The following is a 19,190-nucleotide window of genomic DNA, read 5'->3' as shown; positions in this document are numbered from 1 at the left end:
TGCGGCTGGGGTGGGGGAGGGGCGGAAGTGACCGTCACCTTGGAAAAACGCAGGCTCATTATCTGAGGCTATTACTGCCGCACAGGCAGCCTGCAGGCCTGGAGGCGGGGCAGGGCCGGGAGGCCCGAGGGCCCGATTTCAGCAGACAATTGGTTAAACACCAGAGGGATTTTGCACGGGGCACTAGAAAGGCTGCCTCAAAGGGAGAGGCCCGCGGCTTCCTCCGGGCTTTGGCGGGTGCTCCTGCTGCCGCTCCGGGCTTTGGCGGGTGCTCCTGCTGCCGCCGCCTAGCAGCCGTGACCCTTGGCATCTGGCATAGGGAAAAGGCGGGGCGCCGGGAAGGATCACCCACATCTCCAAGCGCCAGCTGCCAGTCACCCCGCGTGGGGCGGGCGGAGGGGAGGGGAGGGAGCCTCGTGTCCCTAACTGATGCTTCCAGCCCTACAGACCCAGGAGCTCCTGCAGGAAGCCGCCTCTCCTCCCTGACCCTGCAGTCTGGCTCCTGGGAGCCAGAAGCTGGCAGCCACCGAGAAAGGGCCCCCCCGACTCCTGAAGTAGTGACCCTGAATTGGGGGGGGGTGCAGCTGCCTGGGTGAGTAACACCCCATTCCCCTTAGATTCCTGGTCCCTTGGAAGAATGCATGATGTTTGTGCTACACACAGGCCCAGAGGGGCCCCTGCCCCTCCCCCACAGAGAGCCCTGGCTGGATCTTAGCTGGATCTTGCTTCAGGTTGCAGCCAGATCCTGTGTTGGGTACTTTCCTCCAGGGGGAGGTTAGACATTGACCTGGAGGGACAGCCCCTCCCCGCCTTGTCGGAGCCGAGCAGACCTCCTTTCTGTGGCCTCCGGGAGGCGCTGTGGGTCCACATGCTGCCCAGGCTGGACCTCAAGCTACCTGGCCCAACCCTGCACCCGCAGAGCCCAGAAGTGGGCCCTTCCCAGCACTGACTTGATGAGGGCTTTGCGTGGGCTTCCTGGCTGTCCCTGAGCCGCAGGCTCCCGGGGGGCCTTAGGAATTCTTCCTCCTTATTCAGGCAGGAGCCTAACCTGTATTCCTGCCTGGCCTTTGCGTCTCAAACTCAAGCAGGGCCCAGATGCCCTTGGACTTGAGTCACTAGCTCACTGTCCTCCCTTGATGATCTCTTCTGGGGTCCCCATAAGGTGGCATGGCCAGCTTGGGCTCAGGGGCCAGGTAGAGGTGGCTCTGGCCCCACTTTGGGACTTTGCAAGTACTTGGGAAGCCAGCCCCAACAGCAGCTCCCCCGTCACTGCTGCGGAGGGGAAAGGCCTGCCGCTGTCCCCTCGTGTCACCTGGCGTCCAGGCGCAGGTTCCAGGGGAGAGGTGGGGTGCCATGAGTAACCCCGAGTCAGCCCTGGGCCCTCCCTGCCTCTGAACTCTGAGTAATCCTCTCGCAGGAGCATTGAGGCCAAGGTCATTGTTAATGAATGTTTATTGTTAATAAAACCATAGTACATTTACAGTAAGTGACATTAATGTACAGTTACAGTATCATACAATATTACAGCAATAAAATAACCCCTATTCCTCTGTACATCCAGCTCAAACAGCTCATCAAAAATATTTTCCAGGATTGTAAGCCCCTGGGGGCTTTCCCAGGTGACCACAGTGCCACCTCCTGAAACGCCCCAGGGGCTTCTGGGGAATAAATAGTTTCTAAGGTGCAGCCAGACAGCTGAAGGCTGCACCCAGAGCAGGCTGTCCTGGATGCCCTCACAGTGTCTGCGCCATAAATAGGACAGGTGGGGCCTGGCACCAGGGCTCCCCCGGCAGAGCCAAGGCAAGTGGGGAGGGGCCTGGCAGAAGAGGGTCTCCTCCTGCTCCCTCTTTTTTACCTGTTGTTTATCCCCAGTAGGAGCCATGGTTCCCTGTGGAGAGTGCGTGCCCCACTGTCTCTTCCTTTAACGGAACCTCTCACCTAAGAGACCTGACCAGGGGGCTGCATCCGGGCTCTGCTTCCTGAGCCTGCAGAGGCAGCCCACACCCAGGCCTGAGGTTTCAGAATCAAACTCTTACCTTGCCCCCACCCCTAAAAAAAAAAAAAAAAAAAAAAAAAAAAAAACAGCAGCAACAACACAAACTGAGGCCCCCAGGCTCCCACATCGTCCCCCAGCCTGAAGGGAGAGGCATCTGCCGACCCACACTCCAAAGGCAAGTGGAGCAGTCAGAGGAGCTGGCCCTGGAGCCCGGCACAGCCTTGCAGCCTGGCACGCTGGATGTTGAGCAAAACAAGTACCGGCTTTTGAACGACGTGGCCTGGGGCCCGGGCAGAGGATACTGGGATGCTCACACCACAAGACCTCGCTCCAGCTGGGATGGGCGAGAGCTTGGAGCACACTTGGCCCAGGACCTGCTGCTGGCCGCCGGAGGAGAGAGGGCACACATGGTGAGTGTGTGGGGGCCGGCTCTTGGTCACACCAGACACACACGGTCTGCTCGGGGCACGCCCGCCTTCGCCCGCTCACACCCGCGAAGTGATGTAGACCGAGTGCACGCGCTCGGCCAGCGTGCTCTGCAGATCCTGCAGTGGGTCCAGGCCCTGCACCTTGCTGCTGCGGCCGTAGATGAGCTGCCGGAAGGAGTCCTGCTCCAGCAAGGCCTTCATGTGCTTCAGGAAGAAGCCCTCACAGAACAGGGCCAGCTCCGGGGCGTTGTGGATCTGCAGGGTGGGGGCAGGGAGGGGTGAGACCTGGCTGCAGCCTCCCCCTGGTGCTGGGGGAGGTGCTCGCCAGCTCTGCAGCCACAGGCTGCCTGGCCGTTATCAGGACGCCTGCCTTGGATGGGGGCCCATCTGGGGTCATCCCAGCAGTGCCACCAGCAGCGTCACTCAGGTCTGACGGTGGGCCCCTGGGGGGCCTAGCTATGCCCCCTGGCTCGGAAGCTCCCCTCCCAAGGGCAGGGATCGGGACTGGCCACCACTGGACGTTGGGCCCCACTCAGCACGTGGCACCAGCACGGTAGCTGTGTTAGTTCAGCCCACAGCGAGTGCCCGCCCCAGGCCAGGCACTGGCGCTGGGCTCTGAGGTCATGGGCTCTGCAGGGACGCACAGTCTGAGACAAACAAGGTGACCGCAGCCTGCACGTAAGGCTATGTGTGGAGGAGATAAGGGCTGGTGCTGCTCAACTCCTGAGCAGCCATGGGCGCCGGGGCCCCGCGACCTCTGGCTAGAGAAGGAGTTGCAAATCCTCTCTCCCCCGCCCCCACCCCAGCTCAGGGTGGGGTGGGGGGAGGCGGCCCTCACCTTGGCGTATTTGTAGGTGTGCACGGCGCTCTCCACGCTGAGCGTCTGGGAGCACAGGATCTCACAGTGCCGCTGCAGGGCGTCTAGCTGGAACAGGCTGGCGGCAGACAGCAGCTGCAGGGGGCAAGGCGGGCCTTGGTGCTCGCGGTTGGGGCCGGGAGCTTGCCCAGTGTATGCCCTGCTTTTCCCAACCCCCTCCTCGCTGGCCTTGTGGGAGGGACCAGAGGATGGCCGTGGATGGTTGCTCTTTCTGGGCCACCTCCGTATTTGTTGGGCCACCCGCGGTCACAGGATGGGTGACAGATGCTGGGTGGGACTTCTGATCTGCGGAGGTTGTGGGGCTGCAAACGATGTGCTTTGCTTCCATGAGCGTCTGAGCCAGGTGGCCGTGGCCAGTAGCAAGTGACCAGCTGAGGCGGAGGGCCAACCACTGGGACACCCCCTTCTAGCCAGCCTGCGGCTATGGCCCAGGCTCAGCAGTATGTGAGTCCCTAGTCTCTCAGAACTTCCCCGGCTGTTGGTGGAGAGAGGGGACCGTGCAGCAGGGGGCATTCCAGCCTCAGAGGCCACCTGCTCCGCCCTCCTAACACTGCATCACGGGGAGAGGCGCGGGGTGCGGGGAGACCGTGCAGCTGGGCTCCCAGCCCTCACCTCCAGGATGTCGGCAGTGGGGATCTCCATGGATTCTGTTCCTCCGTAGTACAGATACTGCATCATCATCTAAGGTGGGGAGAGACCCCAGGTGAGTGCCTCAGGCCCGTGCCGCCCCCTTCTGTATCCCCCGCCCCCTCCCCGGCTCAGGCTGCATTTTCCCAGGCACCACCTGTAGAAGCCGCTCCCTGTCCTGCCTGGGTGACAAGCCCCCTTCCATGGAGTGGCTCCCCTTCTAGCCCCATAAAAACCCCAGGAGCTCAGGAGGTAGGATGCTGTTCGCAACAGTGGAAACTGAGGCCCGGGGAGGGAAGCTGGGCTGGCTCAAGGCACGTGGCCCTCCTCCCTTCGGTGCAGGGCTCCTCCATCATCCCAGGCACCCTGCTGCTCCAGCCTCCTCTTATCTGAATTCTACATATGGAGCCGGAAGAGCGACTGGCCAACTGGTCGCCCTCAGAAGGCCACCTCTGGGCAGCCTCATCTGCCCTAGGGCTCTGATGTGTCAGTGACAGCCAGGTCCTGGTGCCCTCCAGGTTTGCTCCCCGTCCGGCAGAGCCCCCACCCATGCTCCCGCCCAGGCTGTCATGACATCCAAGAAGGTAGTGGGAGGAGGGGCTCTGACCATGGTGCGGTCTGCAGTGGGAAAAACAATTGTGTGTGGTTGGCAGAGGCAGCAGGCCCGCATGGAGCTGGCGAGCGGGAGGTAAACAAGCTATGTCGGGACCGGCCCGCGGGCTGAGCGAGGCGGCACCACAGGGTCTGGGAAGAAGCCCAGCAGCGCAGGCGAGCAGGACCAGAGGAGCCGCTGGCTTTGTCCAGGTGCCCAAGCCGCCGGCCAAGGCCTGCCCCGGGCCTGCAGCCAGTCTGGCGATCTTACAAACGCCCCTAAGGGTCTGTCTCCTTCCAGGGACACGTGCCTCCTTGGGCAGGCTGTGTCTTGTTCTTCTGCCTGCCTGCTCTCCTTGCACCAGGCCCTGGGCAGGCACTGGAGACACGAGCAGCAGAGGGCAAGCTGTGTATGTCCCCTGGATGCTTCTGCCCAGGGCTGGGGCGGGAGGGGAAGGTGGGTCTTCCTCTGATTTTGGCCTCTGGGCAGGGGTCCCAGCAGCAGCAGTGCCTGCTCCTCCCTGTCCCTCCCTCCTTCCCCGGGCTGAATTTGGGGAGCTGGTTTGGCCCAACCACCCGGTGGTCACGTGAGTGCCGAGTATCCAGACCACAGCTGGAGCCTTGCTGAGGGGCCTGGCAGGCAGAGGTAAATTCAGTTTGCACAACCTGGCAGCCCGTGGCATGGCCCGGGTGCCTGCCTCCCTGCACGGCCAGGCTGGGGCTGGATGAGCCACGAGGAGATAGGCCTGGGGTGGGAACGGTGGCAGGGTTGGGAACTTCTGGGCCATACTCCGTGGGCCTGGGTTTGGTTGACAGTGACCCTGGTGAGTCTCTGGATCTATGCTATTTGATAGGATAGCCACTGGCCACGTGGCTTCGGGGTAGCTGGTCTGCATTAAGATGCACCGTGTCAGGCACACATTGGGTTTTAAAAGTGTAGCATGAAGCAAACAAATGTGAGAGGTCTCGGCAGTCTTTACATGGACCACGTGTTGAAATGGTCCTCTGGCTAGACCGAGTTGTATATTGGAATGGATTTGACAGGTTGGTGTTGGGTAGGTGACAGCCAGGAAGTTTGCCACCAGCACCCGAGGCTTGCAGAGGGCAGTGCATAGCACTGATTTGGACATCTGTCTCCTCCTCTGAAGCCACAGCCGGCAGCGCCTGCCCCGCCTCCCTCTCAGTGTCGCAAGGGCTGCTGGGAAACTGGCAGGCTGCATGGATGGCTTTGGGTCAACCCCTCTAAAGTGGAGGGCTCAGAAAGCAGGAGCTGGGGGGCCCTGAGATGGCAGAGCCCTGTCCCCAGAGAGCCCAGGAAACCCACAGCGGGAGGCTGGGGCTCTGGGCCACAGCTTGTTGAGAACCAGCGGGTAAGTGTCCGCGGGGGGCATGTGTGCCGGGATGTGAGGCCTGCTTCCCCGGGAGAGGTCACCAGCAGCTGCTGAGCCTCTTGAGGCCCTCCCTCACCCTCCAGGCCGAGCTTTCTAAATGCAGCTGTGACTGTTCTGCTGTCCTCGGTTTGAATCCAGGCCCCTACCCAGCTTCTCTGACCCCGCTGAGCAACAGGGAAGCCCAGTACACTTGCAGAAGCCCCGGATGTGACCCTTTACAAGCGGATGGGCTCCTCGCGACCTTTTCGGCCTGGCCAGCAGGCTGGGGTTGGATGCTCGGGAGAAGGGGCTTGGCCTGCATCAGCCCCGCTGCAGCTGCACCAGGCATACCCACACCGTGGTGTGAACATGCAGATTCAGAGCGGGGAGCGCGGTGGGGCACAGCAAGCTCTCGGGGGTGCTCACAGACCCCGTGTGCAGTGTGTGTCTGTCCTTATGCGTCTGTCTGCAGGTTGCCAGGATTCTGAGTCCAGCAGGACCCAGGAGAGGCCCTGAAGCGACAACCCCTCACAGTGGCACAGCCGCCTCTGCCCAGGGAAAGACCCGGACATGCTGAGCTTGCCCTTGACTCAGCCGGGCCCTGGTGGGGGGAGGGGAGAGGAGGACAGGACCAACCCCCAGCTGCGACCCACAGACCTGAAAGATGTGGTACTTCATATCGCTGATCTCGATGGTTTTGCTGTCCCCATCGTGTTCTGACTTATTGGTCATCAGCGTCTTGAACCTGCAGCAAATGGGACCAAGTGAGGCAGGGCTTGAACTTGACTTTCACACCGACACCGTGCAGAGGCAGCACCATCCATGAATGGATGCGGCATTTTACTGCCATGTCCCAAAATAATTCTCTGCTGGTGACATTCCCCACCCTTCTGGGCTGAGCCCAGTTTTGTCCCCACTGCCCTCCCTCGTGCAGGGACCCAATGCCTGTGGCCAGGACACATCTATGTTTTCTGATCATCTAAAGGGGTAACTTGGCCAGAGAGAACACCACCTCTGAGCTCCCCTTGGAGAAGTCTGGTCCCTGGGGTTTCTGTCGCCGTCTGTTCTCCATGTCTGTCACCTCACACCCAGGCTGCCTACCTGTTGGAAGCTGTCACCAGCAGTACTTTGTGTGCGTAGAACAGCTTTCCTTCCACCAGGAACGTCACGTCTGACATCTCCTTGTTGTTCAAAAAGTGAGGGTCTGTGAAAAACAGGGAACAGTGGAGAACGGCCGAGGACTCAGGAAACCTCCATGGGGTTGCTAGGTGCACCCAGAGGTGTGTGCTGGGGATGGAGGCGGAGACACACACACACACACACACAGGCACGCATGCGGATGAGGAGCAGAGCCTGATGCCAGGCTGTGGTCCTTGGAGGTGAGGAAGGAGGGCCCAGCGATAGAGACGGAGACGGGGTGGCAGGGAGGCGGAGCACGGGGGCGGCCTCTCACCTAGCCTGGCCGGCAGGGTCTTTCGGATCTCGGGGATGCTGGGGATGGGGCTGCTGCCGTAGCAGTGGGTGAAGATGGCGGCCAGCTGCTGGATGACCGAGTCGTTCTGCAAGGTGAACAGGGAGGGGGATGTGAGGGGTGGTAGCTCGCCTGCAGGTGCCTCTACAGCATCCCCTGTCTGCGGTTCCCGTGGATCTGGCTTGGCGAGAGAGGCCTGCACCTATATCAGCTGATTTCCCCCAGTGGCTCTCTGGCCAGGCTCCAGCCTCGACACATCCACGGCTTCTGCCCTGTGCCGCCGGGCAGTATGAGTCTGGGTGCTGGGGGTGTGCCCGTGTCTGTCTGTGCATCCCCCGGTCTAGGCTGGGGGCCGTGGACTCCGTGAGCGCGGGCTGGAGCCGCTCGGCCTGGCTCACCTTGCTGGTCTTGAGGATGTCGAACATGAGCCGCAGGCCCTCGGTCACCAGCTCCTCGTTGTACTCCTCCTCCTTGATGGAGCTGAAATCCCGCAGCAGGCTCTGCACCACCGAGTACCGCGACTGCGCGAACGAGGTCCGCAGGGACTCGATCCAGATGTGCAGCTTCCAGGGGACGCCTGGGGAGGGCAGCGGTCACTGGCTGGCCACAGGGCAGCCCCACTGCCACCCCTGCCCTGGTGGTGTAAGCCCATGGGATGGAAGCTGTGGGCTACTCTTCATGGGCCTGGGCTGCAGGTGCTCCTTGGGTGAGGGAGCAGAACGAGGAACCCGGGCCAGCCTGTGGGTTGCCAAGTGCGCCAGCGCCCGCGGAGGCTCTGGGGTATCTGCTGGGGAGGTGCCAGCAGTTCTGGAGGGGTGGTCAGGGGGCCGCAGAGACGCATGACAGTCCCCACACCAAGAGGACTTCAAAAGGTCCATGGAAAAAATGGAATTAAAAAGATGATTTGGCTGTAAGCCATTTTTGAAACTTGTATGTGGTTTTTTTCATAATATACACTGCCGTGGGCTTGGTGAGGGCCCCTCGTAATGGCCTAGTCCTACTGCAGGGGGCTCTTCCAAGGCAAAGTCACTTAGCAGCTGCCCGGAGCGTGTCAGCAGGGCCAGGAAGTCATTCCACTGCTGTGGGACCTTCATGACAAAAACTCCTGTCTCATCCCTGGCCTCACTGTGGATTAAGAATGAACCCAGGGCATTCCCCAGGGACGGTGTTGACTGTAGATGCAAGTGCTACCCATTTTACAGCTTAGAACACCGAGGCTGGGCCAGCACTGTGGTGTAGGTGCTGGTTCGAGACCCGGCTGCTCCACTTCCGATCCAGTTCTCTGCTATGGCCTGGGATAGCAGTGGAGGATGGCCCAAGTCCTTGGGCCCCTGCACCCACGTGGGAGACCCGGAGGAAGCTCCTGGCTTCGGATCAGCTCAGCTCCGGCCGTTGCAGCCATCTGGGGAGTGAACCATCAGATGGAAGACCTCTCTCTCTCTGCCTCTCCTCTGTGTATCTGTGGCTTTCAAGTAAAATAAATCTTAAAGAACACTGAGGCTGACTGCTGCTCTCCTGGCCCGGCCCGGGCTCATGCGTGCTGCAGCCCTGTGATGAGAATGACATTGCTGGGCCTTGTGTGTTAGGTGACCTCATCCCATTCTCAAGGTGATCAGGACTGAAGCCGGAGAGGAGGGGCGGTTACACAGTGTGCCTGACGCAGACCTGACCTACGTCTGTGTGACTCGCCTCCCTGGAGGACACAGAAGGTCCACAGCCCGGCATCCAGCGGTGACCAGATGTGCTGACTCAGGAGATGACGCTGCAGGGTGCTGCACAGGCTCATGGGAAGGGGGAAAGGCCTGAGGGCAGAGGGCTGGGCCGTGACCTTGAGATGCGTCCCTGCTAAGGACCGCCTGAGGCCCAGGGCATCTCCTCTTCCCAGGAGGTACTCCAGCCACCACCCTGTATTCAGCGCTCCCTGACCCTCCTGGGCCTGTGCGTGTCTGCGCATGCGCGCCCTGTGTGCCTGCGTGCACGCCCGGGAAGCCTCACCCAGCGCCCGCAGCTCCATGGTGATGTCCACGTAGCCGTGCTCGGCGCTGTAGTACATGGCCTCTTGCAGGGCCTTCGTGCGCGTCCGGCTCAGCCGCACGGGCCCCTCGCTGCCGCTGCCCTGGCTCGAGGTGTCGCTCTCCTCCACGCCCTCGGCCAGGATCTCCTCCAGGGACAGCACGTCTGCCTTGGCCTGCTGGGGCTGCGTCAGGAGCTTCCGCAGGACGTTCCTGTGGAGCGAGGGACGAGGGAGGCTGAGGCCCGAGTCCCCAGGCCCGAGGGTAGGTGGTGCCACAGCCAGCGCTGCACGGCCCAGACGCAGTGTCTTTCCCTCCCAGGCAGGGCGCAAGCAACCCCCGTCCCTAGACAGCTGGGCTACCCAGGGCAGGGTACAGGGGAGCCACCCTGGTGGCTTTGGGGCCGAGCAGCTCCTGCCTTCCTGTTGCGTGAAGGCAGTGTGAGGGCTCAGCATCACCCCCTCCCCCCGAGGCTCCTCCTCTTCTGCGATTTGCTAGCCCAGGGGACTTGCAGGGCCCTTGTGTCCCAGGGAAAGGGAGAGGCAGATGAACAAATGGGAGGTTTCCAGGCAGGCGTGGAGCCGCGTGGAGCAGAGGCCCTGTGGGGCGGACCCAGGGCGGGGGCGGAGACAGTGGGGAGAGGTGCAGGTGCAGCAGTGGAGAGAATGTATCCGAGGGGAGGGGCTCCAGGGAGAGCACAGGATGGGCTTTGGGAACCAGAAGTAGTGGACCCTCGGCCTGCTCCTCTGGTGCCCTTTAGTAACCTCTCCTATCTCCCCTGCCCACAGCCCTAGTGGTACCTGACAGTCCCAGTGGGTGCTGGGAGGCCCTGCCCCGTCCCAGCAAGCCACTGCCCCCAGCGTGTGCGGTCCCTGGGCTGCGGGAGGACCCACAGCTCCCTGGCTGACTGGTACACAGGCCCTATCTTTGGACGGGTCTCCAGGCCCAGCTCTTCTGCCGCCTTGGGCTCCTGAGAGGCTGTTTGGGCCCCACCCCCACCCCCCGGAACCATGGGCAGGTGTCCTGGCAGGTACCTGTGGCCGTGGGCGGCCGAGTGGCTGAAGCAGTTCATCTCCTCGTGGAGGGAAGAGGCCATGCCGTTAGCCTCCAGCATGCTGAGCAGGGGGTCCGCGCCACGGCTCAGCAGCAGGCTCACAAGCTCATAGTTCCCTGGGAGACAAGGGGAGGGTGACCAGGGAAGCTGAACAGGAGGGTGGGGGCGTCTCCAGGCCCTGAACCCTGGACTAGGAACCCCCAGGCCTGTCTGTGCTGGGCGGGGTGACATGGCGGAGGAATGCCGGCCACACTCTGCCCCTGGCACCCCACCTGGGCCTCCCTGCCCTGCTGGTCCTGTCGGTGCCATGCTCAATGCCAAGGGCAATGGGTGCGGTGAGGGGAGGCCCCCCTCCCCCAGTAGGTACCCAGCCAGCCCGGGGTGTGGGTGGTGGACAGAGCCCCATGGCTGTCGGCTGTCGGAGGCCTCTGGCGGGCAGGGCGGCTGTGTACCTACCAGCGGCCGAGGCGAGCTGCAGGGGCGTCTCGGCACAGCTGTCCTCCCCGCTGCTCACGGCCGAGCCCTCCACGTGGGCGCCAGCGTCCAGCAGCAGCTGCCGGGCACAGAGTGGGGAGGGTGCATCGTCAGCACAGCAGGTGCCAAGGGGCCAGGGGGCCGGGGGCCGGGGGCCAGGGGTGGGGTCTGTGGACAGGGCCTGAAGTTCTCTCCAGGCTCACTCCTGCTTGGGAACCTTCCAACTGCAGGTTACCCCCCTGAGCTCCACGTTTCTGGACAGTTCCACTCCTGTGGCCTGGGGCTGAAACTAAGCTCTGAGAACTCAGGTGGATGAACACAACAGAAAGTGTCACCGCCAGCTGACAGGGAGAGGCCGCAGGTGTCAACGTGGGCCAGGGAAGAGTGAGTGGTCCTGGGCAGGTACTTCCACAGCACCTCCTCCCCACTAAAAGCCCAGGACAGCACGTGGCCTCTTCTTATTCCAGCAAGGGCAGGCTTGGCCGGGGACAGATGGGCAAGGTGAACAGATACCAAGAAGTGCTGGCTGAGCTGGGCCTGTTTCTGCCCTGGGGCACGGGTGGTGACTGTATTACACTCATCGGTGACTTCCGGCTCCGGCTCCCCCTGTATGGCTGCTCTGATGGGACTACCCTCCTGGCCTTTCTGAGCCCTGGACAGCAGGTAGCTGGGCAGTCTAAGCAGAGCGTGCCCAGCCCTCACGTGGAGATCAGTCTCAGTTCAGGCTGACCTCCCAGCTCTGCTGCGGTGTAGGAGCAGGGCTGGCTGGCTGGCAGCTGGGAACTGGTGGCCCGTCTGCCTGTGCCAGTGTGGAGGCCGTGGAGGCGGGGGCCTGCCCGGCAGGATGAAACTGGGCACCTGTCCAGACAAGCCCACGGCTCAGCCCTGCAGGCCTCATCTGGGCTGAGGTCGGAGCTCTGCCTCAGTGCTGCAGGGGAGCAGGCGGGTGTGGTGGCCGGTGGACAAGGTCCACTCACTGAGTCCCTCCTGGGGGCTGGCATGGGGGTGGCAGTGATGAATCCTGGCCACAATCCCTGCCCTCGCCAGCACTGGGACCTCCTAGCTGGGAGGCTGTGAATCCTACAGACCCCGGTGGCCTGGGAATCGGGTGGTGTGTGACAGGTACCCTGCTGGCATGGGAAGCCGCTCCGTCCCAGCTTCCCCTTCTAGAACCACCACCACACCTTCATGGCAGCTCCCTAGGCCAACGCAGGTGACATGTGGCTTGGCTCGACAGGGGAGCTGTGCCGATCTGTGTTGTCTCTGGGGAAATGGGAAGTCTGAGCCCACTCACAGGGAGGGCGTGGTCCTAGGACAGAAGCTCACCATGATATAAAGCTGGCCCCAGGGCGGGGGATACACGAGAGAGCACGCAAAGCACAGGGCCAGAAAGATGCCCGGAGGTGAAGAGCTGGAGTGGACTGGGCACGTCTCTGAGGCGCCCCAAGAGAGGCAGAGATGCCAGGAGGGCGCAATGGGTCCCTTGTCCACTTGGACCTCAGCTTTGCTCCCTAAATCCCACACAGATCCTTATCCTAACCCTTTCCTTGGAGGCCACTCAGGTGGGTCTCGACCCTGCTGACCAGGTGTGCCCAGCCTTACTGCCCCCAGGCAGCTGCTAACTCAGGTGAGGCTGGGGCTGTGCCTGGGGTGCAGCCCACCTGGGAAGCTGAGGACACACGCTGCACATGGCGGGAGCTCACCTGCACCACGGAGATGTGTCCGTGCAGCACAGCAAATGTCAGCGAGGTCCAGTGCCGGCTGTCGGGGTGGATGGAGGGGTGCCTGGGAGAGTTACTCGGAACCTAGAAGACACCATAAATGATCACTGTTTCTTGGGCGGGTGACACAGGCATCTGAGCCAAGGAAGTACCCTCCTGGGATGGTGAATACTTTCTACAGTTGATCAATAATGTCTGCCTGGAGCTCCATGTGAACAAGGCTCAACTCTTGCTGTCTACCCTGGGCTAGCAATGGCAGAGGGGGAGCATTTTATGTCTCAGGAAGAGGCAGAGGTAGAAGTGTTTGGGAATGGAAGAGATGGCAGGGGATCCGGCTGGTGAAACAGGAAAGGTTCTGTGACACAGAATCATGGCCGTCCTCTCCTGCTCACCTCTCCACTCACCTCCCCCTCGGCTCTGGTGGACAGAAAGCCCAAGTGTTCAGTGGTGTGCTCTTTGCTAACAGTGACCTCCATGCACCCTACAAGCACTTCCAGTGCTTGGAGAGACAACCACCAGCTGTCCCAAACGCAGCACCCAGCACAGCTACCCAGACCCGGGGGTGATCTCCTCTGGCTTGGGGCCTGGTGCAGTGCCCTGGCACTTGCTCACCTGGATGTCCAAGTTTGCCCCAGCATCAATCAGCATCTGTACCATGGCTTCATCCCCGGCTGCACAGGCGTACATCAGAGGCGTCATCCCCTGTGTGAGCAAAGGCAGGTGTTAAACTGTCCGCAAAGAGGGCACAGCTGCTCATATCCCACAGGCTCGACCATCCCACAGGCTCGGCCATCCCTCAGGCTTGGCCATCCCACAGCTCAGCCATCCCTCAGGCTCGGCCCGCACCCACGCTGCTGGCTTCCTGCAGGAGCTATCCTGGGCCTGCTGGACAGATGCATGAGAAGGGTGGGTGGCTGGCACTGCAGGACACTAGCCAGGGAAAGACGGTTGCAAAGGCCACCATGGGGAGCTGTCAGCTTCGTGCAAGTTCCTGTCCCTCCCTGTGCCTCCATGTCTGCGTCTTAAAACAGCAAACGTCACTGATCTCACAGGGCTGCCTTAATTTAATGTGTTTGAAGTGCTGGGTACACAGGATGGCTGCTTTGATGAAGGGGTCCCTGGAGGGGCCGGTGCTGTGGCAGAGCAGGTAACGCTACCACCTGTGATGCTGGCATCCCATTTGGGCGCTGGTCAGAGTGTCCCAGCTGCTCCACCTCTGATCCAGCTCCCTGCTAATGGCCTGGGAAAGCAGCGGAAGATGGTCCAAGTGCTTGGGCCCCTACTCCCACATGGGAGACCTGGATGAAGCTCCTGGCTTTGGCCTGGCCCAGCCCTGGTTGTTGCAGCCATCTGGGGAGTGAGCCAATGGGTATAAGACCATTCTCTGTCTCTCTCTTGCTCTGCAACTCTTTCAAATAAATAAATAAAACTTAAAAAAAAAAAAGTTCACTGAATAAAATAACAATGCGCTCACCACAGCAGTGTCCTCTCTGTCATGTATTAACCCATTCCAGGCCCAGGCATGGAAACTATGGCGCTAAAGGGGTTTGTGTGCATTATCCCTTTATCTACCTGTCTGTTCCTTTAAGGAGGTTCCCCTTTATTTATTTCCAGGTGCAGAGAAGACAAGGGGAAATGACTGCCCAAGCTCACACAACAAGAGGTAGCACTTGGACAGGAACTCGGGAGGACATGAACTGTGAAGCCCATGCTTGGAGGCGCCCCCAAGAGGGTGCACCAGGCTTGAGCAGTTGGGGGGCCTGAGAGCTGAGCCCTGGTCCCTCCCTGGGCGGGGGCGGGGCAGCTCAGGAGGCTGCCTCCCTCTCCTAGAGATGAGGAGGGCACGGCTGTCACGGGTGGCTCCACCCCAGGTCTGTCTGAGGTTGAAGTCCGTGGACATCCATGCTGAGCTACTGGAGGAAGGCGACCCTCCCAGAAGAGCTGCAAAGCCCCAGAACCTGTGCTGACAGAGGCCTCACGCCCAGCCGGGCCACCTCCCAACCGCCCCCCTCTATCAGCAAGCCCCTCCCCCACCCCATCCTCTGTCTCTTTTCCCGGGATGCCTTCCCCACTCCTCTCTGCTCCATCCCTGCCCTGCCCTCCGCTCAGGCTCAAGTCAAAGCCGTCCAGCAGGAAGGCCTCCCTGCCACGCACGGCCCAGTCAGGTTGTCTGAGAAGGCGGCTCAACCCGCCAGCTCTCACCGCGCTTCCCCCAGGCCTCTGTGTGGGCTTGCCAGGCTTGCAAGCGAAAGGCCCTCGAGTGAGCAAATGGGAATCCCATGCGGCCAAGAGGCTGCATCTTCCAAGCCCAGCTCTGCCCCTGCCTAGTCGGACGACTTTCGGGAAAGCAACCTCAGCTTCCCCATCTGTAAAATGGGGGAACAGCAGTGATGGCATCACAGGGCGGCTGTCCTCAGGACTAAATGAATTAATCCAGGAAGCACTGGGAACCCACCCCAAGCGAGATGTCAGCTATTCGCGGCAAAAACAAAAAACAAGTCAAACACAGAAACTCCAGCTAAATTCCACGTAAAATGGCAAATTCTATCCCATTCATGCTCCATTTTACTCCTTAGCATTTTCCCTAACATACATTCTATTTTGTGTTTGTTTCTTTTTTAATATTTATTTGAAAGGCATTTACAGAGAGAGACAGAATGAAGAGAGAAAGAGAGAGAGAGAGAGAATAGTGCTTTATCTGGTGGTTCACTCCCTGAATGACCAGAACAGCTGGATCTGGGCCAGGCTGAAGCCAGGAGCCTCTCCCGGGTGCCCCATGTGGGTGCAGGGGCCCAGGAGCTTGGGCGGTTCACTGCTTTCCCAGGTGCATTAGCAGGGAGCTGGATCAGAAGTGGAGCAGACGGGTGCTTAGCCTGCTATGCCACAATGCTGGCCTGATATGTTTTGTATTATCAGTCTGCTCTCTGGAATGTTCACTCCAGGAAGGCAAGGGCTTCTGCGGGCCGGGCACAGAGCGGGCACCTGCCCCGCTCTCCTGCACGTGTTGGTGATTCTGATCCAGGGCCATCTATCAGCCTGCTCCCTGGGACTCTTTGCCTGGGCCTGCACCAGCACAGCCAGTCTCTGGGTTAGCACGGTGGGGCTGTGCCTCCACCCCGACTCTGGTCGCCCAGCCCTGGGAATTAATTACCTGGTCGTCCATGGTGTTCACGCCATCGGGGCCCAGAGCCTCGATGGCCTGGGTGATCAGATCCGTCCGCCCACAGCTGAGCATGCGGAAGCCCAGATCCTGGCTGAATTTCTCGGTCGCCGCCCGGGCATCCAGCCTCCGGAATGAGCTGAAACAGCATTCAGGCCTGCAGGAGAGACCAAGGCGGGGCTCGAGGGGGCTGTGTGGGTGGGCCCCTCCTGCCGGGACCCTGCCGGCCCCTCCTGCCAGGACAGGTGACACTGGGCCAGGACTGGGCAGTATGATCAGCTCAGCCGTGCATGGCCTGCACCATGCTGTATCGCATACTTCCATGTTTCTAGAAACCTGGAAGGAGGGTGCTCGGCTCTCGGGAGCCGCCCGCTGCCAGGAATCAAAGTCACAGCTGAAGCATCCGCTGGGGGATTTCCCCGAGGGGGAGGCGCCCGCCTGGGCTTGTGCTCCAGCCCTTGGCTCTGTCCCTTATGCACAGAGCAGGCTGCACCTCAGCCCGTGAGACGGTCACTGTGGCCAAGTTCTAGCTTTTTGGCTTTGCCTCTTTCCTCGAGGCTTCCTGGGGAGGACCGGAGATGGCAGGGCATGGCCTGGGATCCCACGGGCAACCCACTCAACCTAACCAAGGCAAGTCGCGGCTCAACCTGCGGTGACACAGGGTAGACAACCCATGTCCGATAGGCATGTCCATGTCCATGTCCGATGCGGCCTGGAGCCTTGGTTGGGCCAGAGTGTAGGGAGTTCATCTTCAGACCAGGGTCAGGTGGTTGCCATGAAGACAAAGGAAGCCATAACTGGGATTTGGCCAGAGGGTTAAAAAGTAAAAAGGTGCAAGGGTCTTCGAGGCCAAGGATGGCCAGAGGGGACCCTCTCGAGAATAGCATCTGCAGAGGACTCATCCAACCCAAGACAGGCACTTTGGGAAGGAAACCTGGGGCAGAGGCGCGGGAGCTACACAGTCCTGTGCTCCAACCGGGACTCGGCCGAGCTGCCGGCTGCGTGTCTGTGGGGAGGCCGCTGCTCCTCCCTGGCTCTCTGCTTCCTCATCTGCAATGTGGACACCATAGCCGCATCCTCTGCCAGGCTGTGGCCAAGACTAAGATCGTGCACAGAGACTCGGCATGGGGTCCGCGCCCAGGAAGTGCTCAAGAAGCTGGTGGCCATGGCAGGAAGAGAGGAAGGAGAGGGTGCACTTCTACCCCTGACCCCTCCATGTATCTCAGAGAGTCAGACCATGGTGAGCGTTCCTGCCCAGGACCCCCCGTGCGATGGCTCCCAGCACCGTTGGGCAGATGCAGCAGGTGCCCTTGGAGTGGCGTGCACGCCGTGCGGCCCCTGGACTCTGAGCATCCCCCAACCAGCTACCAGGAGGGAGCAGAGAGGGGCTGCGGGGTCCTCCTCCCTCCCCAGTTCCATACTTAAGCTGCCGGGGCTCGCAGTCCAGGCCAGGCAGCAGCAGCCGGGCGGCCTGCCGGATGTCACCGCTGTCCACGGTGAGGCTGCGGCGGTGCTCGGCGTAGGTGATGGCCACGCGCATCCATTCCATCAGCGGCGGCAGCAGCATGAAGGGCCTGCGAGGCAGAGAGAGAGGTCAGGTCGCGGACAGGGTGCACCTGGAATGGTGGAGGGGCCCCTTGGGGACACAGGTGTGTGTGGGGGCACTGGCGGCACAGCAGCAGCTGGGAGGTCTGGCGGCGGAGAACCCGTCCCTCGGCCCACAGCATCGTGGTCAGGGGCACAAGCAAGTCCCGTCCTGGGCAGTAGTGGGACCAATGGCCCTCAGCCACTCATGGGGCAGGGTACACAGCATGGGCATTGGGGTTTCCAGATGGTCCTTCCTGCACAGGCCAGAGACCCCCTGGGGGGGTGCACAGCAAAAAGTTGAACAGACCCAGGCTCCAACCCAGCGTCGCCACCTCAGAGGCACACCCTGAGTCACTTCACACGTGACACATGTGTCCCTAATTCTCAGGGTTGTCATCTATGTGCACCGACAGTCATTCCTTCCGCACCAGGGCCTGGGTGAAGGTGAGCCCTACAACGTCCTGTGCCTGGCCACAACTGCCCCCAGCCTGGTGCTCAGGGAGCCCTGGTCCCTGGGGTCCCTGTGGCACAGAGGACCTGTGTGGAGCAGCCAGGATTGGAAGCTGATGTCCAGCAAGGTCTCTGGGTTGCCAACCCTATGGGCCACCAGGGGGCGCCATTCACACGGACTGTGACAAGTGCCCAGGGCCTTATACGGCCGCTCGGGACCGCCCTCTCCCCCAGCTGAGCCTTGCCCCTCCTCCCACTTGGCTCTGATTCCACCGGGCCGGCTTTGGGGGAAGGGGGTGGGGTGGGGGTGGGGGCGGGGGCGGGGCCCCTCGCTCTGGAGGGAAGGTTCCTCTTGTTCTCGGCCATTCTGAGAGTCTGTTGGCAAGAGCCCTGGGGAGAGCCCTTCGCAGTGCAACAGCTCTCACGGTTTTGGAGGGGCCAGCCAGCCCCCACGGCCAAGGGACAAGGCAGCCCCGGAACTGGGCCTCTCGGGCTGTTTTCTCTGATGACAGCCCAAGAGCCAGCCTACAACAGGCTCTGGCCCGCGGCCCCGCCTCTCAGCCTTGCCACCCTCTGTCCTGCCTTTTAAAGCCAGCCGGAGAGCAGGCACCAGGCCAGGGGCAGGCGGCCAGACACACCCCGCTCCCTGGGAGCACTGGGCACACCGGCTGTCTCCTTGACAGGCAGCGAAGAAGGCCAACCAGGACAGAGATGCTGTGACCCAGCCACAGGCAATGGCTGGAGCCTGCCTCAGCTTGGGCCATCTTCAAAGGGACAAGTCCCTCACCTCGAGGGCCAAGGCCGCTTTGATTTCAGACAGAAGCAGGACCCCAGATAGCTGTGACCTCGGAGGTGGTGGTTCTCCTGGAAGGTGACTCTGGTGGTCTGGCTGTGTTGCAGTCACCTAGCTGGGTCACTGAGCATCCCAATGGCTCTGAGGAGGGGTGGCAGGGGGTGGGGGACACAGGTCTCACCAGCCCGGGCCTTAGGGATGCCTCGAATCCCACCCCACCCCAGCCCTGCCCTGCCTACCTCCTGGCACCAGGACGCTCCAGGCTACACACACACCCCACCTGCTCCCATCTGCTCACGAAAGCAGCGACCAGCTCTCCCCACTGCCTACCGAGATCCTATTCACCCATCAAGGATCAAAGCCAGTGCCACCTCCTCCCAGAAGTCTTCCAGACTCCCTCTCCAAAACAAACAAAAAGAACACCTCTGTATTCTTCAAAACCAGGCCCGGCCCAGGGCCTGACACAGTTAAGTCCTCGATAAGCATTTGCTGAATGACTAAGTGTACGTACAGGCACTCGGAACCTTCAGTGGGGCCTTGTAGTATCTCTGCCCAGAAAAGAACGTGGGATTTCCGAGG

General features: G+C 61.3%; 1 protein-coding gene across 1 annotated transcript in view; it reads right to left on the bottom strand.

Moving 5' to 3' along the window:
• Positions 1 to 1,434: 1,434 nt before the first annotated feature.
• Positions 1,435 to 19,190, bottom strand: part of ABTB2 (ankyrin repeat and BTB domain containing 2) — a 170,293-nt gene continuing 152,537 nt past the window's right edge. The window contains exons 4-17 of the mRNA XM_008269616.5: positions 17,203 to 17,355; positions 15,773 to 15,938; positions 13,234 to 13,323; positions 12,604 to 12,705; positions 10,883 to 10,979; positions 10,407 to 10,542; positions 9,356 to 9,585; positions 7,759 to 7,937; positions 7,343 to 7,448; positions 6,991 to 7,093; positions 6,547 to 6,634; positions 3,914 to 3,982; positions 3,263 to 3,376; positions 1,435 to 2,679 (exon numbers count right to left, since the gene is read on the bottom strand). Of these exons, the coding sequence (XP_008267838.1) occupies positions 2,482 to 2,679; positions 3,263 to 3,376; positions 3,914 to 3,982; positions 6,547 to 6,634; positions 6,991 to 7,093; positions 7,343 to 7,448; positions 7,759 to 7,937; positions 9,356 to 9,585; positions 10,407 to 10,542; positions 10,883 to 10,979; positions 12,604 to 12,705; positions 13,234 to 13,323; positions 15,773 to 15,938; positions 17,203 to 17,355 (1,831 nt within the window). The 3' untranslated portion in view covers positions 1,435 to 2,481. The remainder of the gene's footprint in view (positions 2,680 to 3,262; positions 3,377 to 3,913; positions 3,983 to 6,546; positions 6,635 to 6,990; positions 7,094 to 7,342; positions 7,449 to 7,758; positions 7,938 to 9,355; positions 9,586 to 10,406; positions 10,543 to 10,882; positions 10,980 to 12,603; positions 12,706 to 13,233; positions 13,324 to 15,772; positions 15,939 to 17,202; positions 17,356 to 19,190) is intronic.

This window comes from Oryctolagus cuniculus, chromosome 1 (genome assembly GCF_051225735.1).
Source record: "Oryctolagus cuniculus isolate XC-2025 breed Fujian yellow rabbit chromosome 1, ASM5122573v1, whole genome shotgun sequence".
NCBI lineage: Eukaryota > Metazoa > Chordata > Mammalia > Lagomorpha > Leporidae > Oryctolagus > Oryctolagus cuniculus.
Note: the sequence above shows the minus strand (reverse complement) of the source record. Positions and strands in the feature narration are given on the sequence as shown.